This window comes from Oratosquilla oratoria, chromosome 14 (genome assembly GCF_046742065.1).
Source record: "Oratosquilla oratoria isolate Oo_2021 chromosome 14, ASM4674206v1, whole genome shotgun sequence".
Taxonomy (NCBI): domain Eukaryota; kingdom Metazoa; phylum Arthropoda; class Malacostraca; order Stomatopoda; family Squillidae; genus Oratosquilla; species Oratosquilla oratoria.
The window spans coordinates 4,169,858-4,177,653 of record NC_134790.1 but is presented as its reverse complement, the minus strand read 5'-3'; the positions used below and the strand labels follow the sequence as shown (position 1 = coordinate 4,177,653).

The 7,796-nt window shown below is 42.0% G+C and overlaps 1 protein-coding gene across 8 annotated transcripts in view; it reads left to right on the top strand.

Moving 5' to 3' along the window:
• Positions 1-7,796, top strand: part of LOC143032712 (uncharacterized) — a 64,989-nt gene that overhangs the window by 23,509 nt on the left and 33,684 nt on the right. For 2 of the 8 annotated variants that reach the window (XM_076197609.1, XM_076197610.1), the window contains exons 2-5: positions 94-188; positions 1,285-1,349; positions 1,683-1,812; positions 5,595-5,671. In XM_076197609.1, coding sequence (XP_076053724.1) covers positions 128-188; positions 1,285-1,349; positions 1,683-1,781 — 225 coding nt within the window. In that variant the 5' untranslated portion in view covers positions 94-127 and the 3' untranslated portion in view covers positions 1,782-1,812; positions 5,595-5,671. Of the gene's footprint in view, positions 1-93; positions 189-1,284; positions 1,350-1,682; positions 1,813-3,241; positions 3,312-3,645; positions 3,773-5,594; positions 5,672-7,796 lie in introns of those variants that run through there. The other 6 variants (XM_076197612.1, XM_076197604.1, XM_076197608.1 and 3 more) reach the window with 5 other exon arrangements.

Sequence of the window (7,796 nt, the reverse complement as noted above, 5' to 3'; positions counted from 1 at the left end):
TACATTGTAATTATTGTATAGAAATTCAAGAAAGTATTTGCTTTAGTTTGTTATGATGTATGAATAATGTATGAATTATTATTACGTCGACAGGGGTAATATTGGAACTCGAGAATTTGAAAAGTTGATGACGTCAGATTTGCTCGGGCTCAGTGGTTGTTTGGTGATCGAAACGGAAGGACGTGCTGGTAAGTGAAATGGGAATTTACACCCCTGTACACTGATAAAATTGAAGTCAAGTATAGATATTAAGATAGCTTGTTAATATCAGTGTATGAAGATGTTATAACTATATTGAAATTGAATTAGATTGATGAGATATAGAATGATTCATTGGAGTGGCGTAGCTAGTGCTTTGGTCGCCCGGGGCTGGCCTCATGCTTGCCTTTCTCACAAGGAATTCAATATTACAAATGCACATTAACTTCTTAAAGGATATATATATATACATGTGTGTGCCCATGTTTGATTGACAATTGATGTTAATATAGCCTTTAAAAGGAACGATATATTACTAATGATTATTCATTTAGATCTTTATTTCACCATAAACAAATAAATTATAAAATAATATATTTAAAAAATATTATGACTTTACATATATATACACATAAATTACAGATACAATACGTAATTATATAATACATCATGATGATTCCTTCAATAATTTAAATCTTTCAAATTATCAGCTTGCTACAAAGAAACTTTGTTGCTGTTCTGTTAACTAAATCATTAACATTTTTGTCAAATTTAGATTTTAATCACTTTAAAATTATCACCTCTACAAAGAAACTTGCTTTTTTGTTAGGAAAATCATCAGTATCCTTGTTAAAATCAGATTTTACTCACTTAAAAATTATCACCTCTTTCTACAAACAAACTTGTCTTGCTTTTCTGTTAGCAAAATTATCATTAACATTGTCAAAATCTATTTCATCTGTAAGTTGTCTTTCTATAGACAATTATCAATATATGGCAAGATTGCTCAACCTCAAGTTACTCATAGTAGACATTAAGTTGGATCAACGTTAACACGCTTGCAAACTGTCACTCTTTATTATGCTTTATAATGTAGAAAAAAACTGACATCTATGAGAGACTGATTAACGTAATTTTATATCAATCGTATAAGGACCAAGAATGCCGCTCCGTCATCAAGTGGCGTAGCTAAGGGGGGGGCCCTTAGCTACGCCACTTATTCATTGTAAGGTAGCATGTATACACGTAACGGAGAGACGCATGGCTTATCCCCACTTGCCTCTATTTATTCTTCTAATTAATTAGATTGTGCACCATTGCCCCGTGATTGGCGTCCACCTGTACGAGAATTTGACAAACATCTCGCCAATGTAAGTAGATTTTGGGGGTAAGCATGGGGTTGTCGTCAGTAGCGAGTGAGTTGAGTGAAGGCATTTGGTGCGAGTTGCAATAGTCAAGCCTTAGCACGTAGTTATGAACAAGAAGCATTTTAAGTTTGTTTATGAAGATATTACCTTACAAACTTGAAGTAAGGAAAATAAATTTTGTGGAAAAGTTAATGATATAACCCTGATAATTATTATAGTGGTACATAGCAGATGAGTAAATTTGTTGAGGTCTCAAACCAAACAGGTTGTGGGATACTTTTCTCGTTAGATTTGGTGGTTTAGTAGCAACCTTTCTGTGATTATCCCTTCTTTCAGGTTGTTGTGCAGCGGCCCCAAGCGTGTCATCATGTCGGAAGAGGAGAACAACACCCTGATCCTTACAGTAACGAGGGTTTCAACGGCACATCAGAGTGAAGAAACGAAGGCGGCAGGAATTTATTATTAGGTAGGTTGGTAGATAGTTTAAAAAAATCTGTTAAATGTTATCGCTTACACTTGTAGTCAGTGCAGTCCTATTTTTCATGTTAGTCAATTTTATTGGGTCATGAAACCTAGCCTAACCTAAGGATGAAACTTTTATTTATGGTATGTCTGTTTTGTTGTTAATTTCATTAGTAAATGAAATGAACAACAAAACAAACAAACCATAGATAATAGTTTACATTTTCATACATTTTCCTAAAGAAAACACTTGGCCATATGGCCATGATATCCGTCACTTATATGCGAGTGTTGTGATGATTGAACATGGGCAGTCAGTCAATCAGTCAGCTTGTCTCTGTCTGCTTCATGCGGGAGACTCAAGGTGTGAAAATACGTGTCCTTACGAGTGTGCGGAGATGATTTGACCTGGAGACAATATGGCTTGTTTGTCTCCTCCCCCTCCTCCTCTTCCTCCTCCTCCTCTTCCTCCTCCTCCTCTTCCTCCTCTTCCTCCTCCCTTCTTCCTCTCCTCCTTCCCCTCCTCCCCCTCTCCTCCCCATCCTCTTATATGCGAGTGTTGTGATGATTGAACATGGGCAGTCAGTCAGTCAGCTTGTCTGCTTCACGTGGGAGACTCTAGGTGTGAAAATACGAGTCCTTACGAGTGTGCGTAGATGATTTGGCCTGGTGATGATGTGGCTTGTTTGTCTCCTCCTCCTCCCCCTCCTCCTCCCCCTCCTCCTCCGTCTCCCCCCATCCTCCTCCGTCTCCTCCTCCTCCCCATCCTCCTCCCCCTCCGTCTCCTCCCCCTCCGTCTCCTCCTCCCCCTCCGTCTCCTCCTCCCCCTCCGTCTCCTCCTCCCCCTCCGTCTCCTCCCCCTCCGTCTCCTCCCCCGTCTCCTCCCCCGTCTCCTCCTCCCCCTCCGTCTCCTCCCCCTCCGTCTCCTCCCCCGTCTCCTCCCCCCCATCTCCTCCCCCCCGTCTCCTCCCCCTCCTCTTATTTGCGAGTGTTGTGATGATTGAACATGGGCAGTCACTTAAAAATTATCACCTTTCTACAAACAAACTTTTCTTGCTTTTCTGTTAGCAAAATTATCAATAATTGTCAAAATCTATTTCATTTGGAAGTTGTCTTTCTATAGACAATATAATGCAAGATTGCTCGACCTCAAGGTACTCATAGTAGACATTAAGTTGGATCAATGTTAACACGCTTGCAAACTGTCACTCTTTATTATGTTTAATAATGTAGAAAAAACTGACATCTATGAGAGACTGATTAACGTAATTCTATATCAATTGTACAAGGACCAAGAATGCCGCCCGGGGCGGACCGCCCCTACCGCCCCCCCCCCTTAGCTATGCCACTTATTCATTGTAAGGTAGCATGTATACACGTAACGGAGAGACGCATGGCTTATCCCCACTTGCCTCTATTTATTCTTCTAATTAATTAGATTGTGCACCATTGCCCCGTGATTGGTGTCCACCTGTACGAGAATTTGACAAACATCTCGCCAATGTAAGTAGATTTTGGGGGTAAGCATGGGGTTGTCGTCAGTAGCGAGTGAGTTGAGTGAAGGCATTTGGTGCGAGTTGCAATAGTCAAGCCTACTTAGCACATAGTTATGAACAAGAAGCATTTTAAGTTTGTTTATGAAGATAATAACTTACAAACTTGAAGTAAGGAAAATAAATTTTGTGGAAAAGTTAATAATATAACCCTGATAAATATTATAGTGGTTCATAGCAGATGAATAAATTTGTTGGTCTCAAACCAAACAGGTTGTGGGATACTTTTCTCGTTAGATTTGGTGGTTTAGTAGCAACCTTTCTGTGATTATCCCTTCTTTCAGGTTGTTGTGCAGCGGCCCCAAGCGTGTCATCATGTCGGAAGAGGAGAACAACACCCTGATCCTTACAGTAACAAGGGTTTTAACGGCACAGAGTGAAGAAACGAAGGCGGCAGGAATTTATTATTAGGTAGGTTGGTAGATAGTTTAAAAAAATCTTAAATGTTATCGCTTACACTTGTAGTCAGTGCAGTCCCATTTTTCATGTTAGTCAATTTAATTGGGTCATGAAACCTAGCCTAACCTAAGGATGAAACTTTTATTTATGGTATGTCTGTTTTGTTGTTAATTTCATTAGTAAATGAAATGAACAACAAAACAAACAAACCATAGATAATAGTTTACATTTTCATACATTTTCCTAAAGAAAACACTTGGCCATATGGCCATGATATCCGTCACTTATATGCGAGTGTTGTGATGATTGAACATGGGCAGTCAGTCAATCAGTCAGCTTGTCTCTGTCTGCTTCATGCGGGAGACTCGAGGTGTGAAAATACATGTCCTTACGAGTGTGCGGAGATGATTTGACCTGGAGACGATATGGCTTGTTTGTCTCCTCCCCCTCTTCCCCCTCCTCCTCCTCCTACTCCTCCTCCTCCTCCTCCCCCTCCCCCTCCTCCCCTCTTCCTGTCCTCCTGCCCCTCCTCCCCATCCTCTTATATGCGAGTGTTGTGATGATTGAACATGGGCAGTCGGTCAGTCAGTCGGCTTGTCTCTGCTTCATGCGGGAGACTCTAGGTGTGAAAGTACGTGTCCTTACAAGTGTGCGTAGATGATTTGACCTGGGGACGATATGGCTTGTAACTTGTTTGTCTCCTCTTCCTCCTCCTCCTTCCCCTCCTCCTTCCCCTCCCCCTCCCCCTCCCCCTCCCCTTCTCCTCCCCCTCCCCTTCTCCTCCCCCTCCCCCGTCTCCTCCCCCTCCCCCGTCTCCTCCCCCTCCCCCGTCTCCTCCCCTGTCTCCTCCCCTGTCTCCTCCCCCTCCTCTTATATGCGAGTGTTGTGATGATTGAACATGGGCAGTCAGTCAGTCAGTCAGCTTGTCTGCTTCACGTGGGAGACTCTAGGTGTGAAAATACGAGTCCTTACGAGTGTGCGGAGATGATTTGACCTGGTGCTGATATGGCTTGTCTCCTCCCTCTCCTCCTCCCCCTCCTCCTCCCCGTGTCCTCCCCCTCCTCTTATTTGCGAGTGTTGTGATGATTGAACATGGGCAGTCAGTCAGTCAGCTTGTCTGCTTCATGCGGGAGACTCGAGGTGTGAAAATACGTGTCCTTACGAGTGTGCGGAGATGATTTGACCTGGGGACGATATGGCTTGTTTGCCTCCTCCCCCTCCTCCCCTTTCTCCTTCCCCTCCTCCCCCTTCTCCTTCCCCTCCTCCCCCGTCTCCGCCACTGTCTCTGCCCCCGTCTCCTCCCCCTCCTCTTATATGCGAGTGTTGTGATGATTGAACATGGGCAGTCAGTCAATCAGCTTGTCTCTGTCTGCTTCACGTGGGAGACTCGAGGTGTGAAAATGTGTCCTTACGAGTGTGCGGAGATGATTTGACCTGGGGACGATATGGCTTGTCTCCTCCTTCTCCTCCCCCGTCTCCTCTCCCTGTCCTCCCCCGTCTCCTCCCCCTCCTCTTTTATGCGAGTGTTGATGATTGAACGTGGGCAGTCAGTCAGCTTGTCTGTCTACTTCATGCAGGAGACTCAAGGTGTGAAAATACGTGTACTTACGAGTATGCGGAGATGATTTGACCTGGGGACGATATGGCCTGTCTCCTCCTCCCCACCTCCCCCTCCTCCTTCCCATCCTCCCCTTCCTCCCCTATTGTGGAGAGACTACTGGCTTCTAGACGTGAGTGGAACTATTTTTTCTTCGACATAATTACACATATGGACACGAACTATCATGTGAACAAAATTACCACTTCCCATGTTTACTCGTGTATTGAATTACAGGTTGATCATCACCACCAATTGATCCATTCACCCACCGTTGAGACCTATGCATCGCATCATTTCATTGGACTGTCACTGTAAGTAGATTTGTATTGTTTTGGGCTAATGCTCTAGTGTGAATGAGTACCAAAGAGGCATTATGTGGTTTTTTTTTTTTATTTATGCCTTATTTCTTGAAAGTGATTTTTTTTTTCTTTAAATTATGAAAGTGCATGACCAGTCGCAGATAAGTTTTGTCTGGCATATTTTCAGAAGAATTAGGTTTTTCAGCTGGTGGTGGGGGGGGGCACTGTGAGTAAGGAACTGGAATAGGATGTTGTCGGGTCCTGGGGCTTTGCCAATGGGCTTGATGTGATCTAAGCCTTGTTGAAGGTTTGCTTAGGTTGGGTGGAAGATGGTAATGATGTCCAGTGAGAGATCTGTACTGAAGATGATTGGTGTGGCATCTCCTGGGGTTGGTTGAAGGAGGTGTGTGGATAGATTACCTTGATATGATGTTTGGGTTTGCTAAAGACCCTCTGGTATTGCTGTTTGAGCAAGTGAGCCATTTTGATTGGGTCGCTGTGGAGTTCCCCAGCTGGATTTTGAAGTGGTCCTATGGTTGGTGTACTCTTTAGTTTGTTGTTAGCATACAAGTGAAAGAAGGAATTTGCTAGGTGGAGGAGGAGCTTGTTTACATGTACAGCTAGCAGCAGCAGCAACTCTGTTATTTGAGAAGGCAGTAAGAAGCTGGGTGTTTGCTGCCAAGTCCTCCCTTAAGTAAAATAATGGTTAGGTACCCCCACAAAAATTAAAAAAAAAAAAAAAAAATAACCTTTATATTATTGTTGTATATGAAAGACAACTTTATTAGAAACAAAATGCTTTTTAAATTTTTGAAATAGCTTGAAAAATAAGGGAGATACGATTTTTTGAATTATTTTCTTAGCCCGCATTTTTGGCTCGACTTTACCATAACAAAGTGTTAGAATTAAGGGTGGTAATTTGTAAGGATTTCGGTAAAGAAATACACATTAACTCTAAACCACTGGTCCAATTTTATTAAAATTCGGAATACTTGGGTTTTATGGATCAACAAATCACATGAGCATGTCAAAAACAATGTGAGACATCTCCATCATACCATATTTGCCTTTTCATGGCAACCATGAAGCTGTCGCTAAACGCTGACCGAAGTCGACCGACGCCGACCAAAACCACACAATGACGGTTTTTGCTCAAATGCATAATTTATATATAAAAAATAGCACATGGTTGCATTATTTGACCTATTTTCTTTAAAATGGATAATTTCCACGTAAAATGATCAGAGAAGTTACGTTTTTATCCTCTGAAAAATGATCAGCCGGCAACCAACACCGACGAAACCCAAACAATGACGGTTGCCGGTTGATAATTTTGTAGAGGATAAAAACGTAACTTCTCTTCGATCATTCTACATGGAAATCACACATTTTAAAGAAAATAGGTCAAATAATGCAACCATATGCTATTTTTTATATATAAATTATGCATTTGAGCAAAAACTGTCATTGTGTGATTTTGGTCGTCAATGGTAATAGTAAACAAAATGGAACTCGAACTGGACGCATCAGATTCATGGGTGATATGGCTACATTCCGGGGATTTAAGCTCAATTATGATGTGATACACGATATTAAGCTTCTCATGTCCGGGAGAAAATAGGTTGATAAACTTGTTTATGTAACTTAAAATTATGTTTAGAGATTCCTTACCTTAATATTTTTACTCTGAAAACTATGTTGCCGAGTTTGACGACCAAATTTCCGTTTAAATCGCTGAATATTTTTTTCTATTTCAAGAATTAGCCTTACACTTGCAAAACAACAAGATAATTTGAATATCTTTAGCATGCGCTAAGCGCGGGAAGCATTCAAATTGAACCAAATAAAACCTAGTGGGCCGCAACATATGGCCATGAAAACAATACATGGTCGACGGTGGCGCCGCGCGTGGATTCGGGGGTACCTATAATGGTACCCCTCCATGACTTGTATCGACCCTATCAGCTGTGAATAGGGTGAAATTGTGAATATTAATTAACGCATGTAGGATAGCTTGGTTAATTAAGGTGAGTTTCTGCGAGGGCATTGAATAAAGATGGTGCTCTTCTGCTGCTGCCGCCAACTCTTGGAGCACTGGTACTTTACACTGGTTGCTTTGTGGGTAATTTAGCCCTCT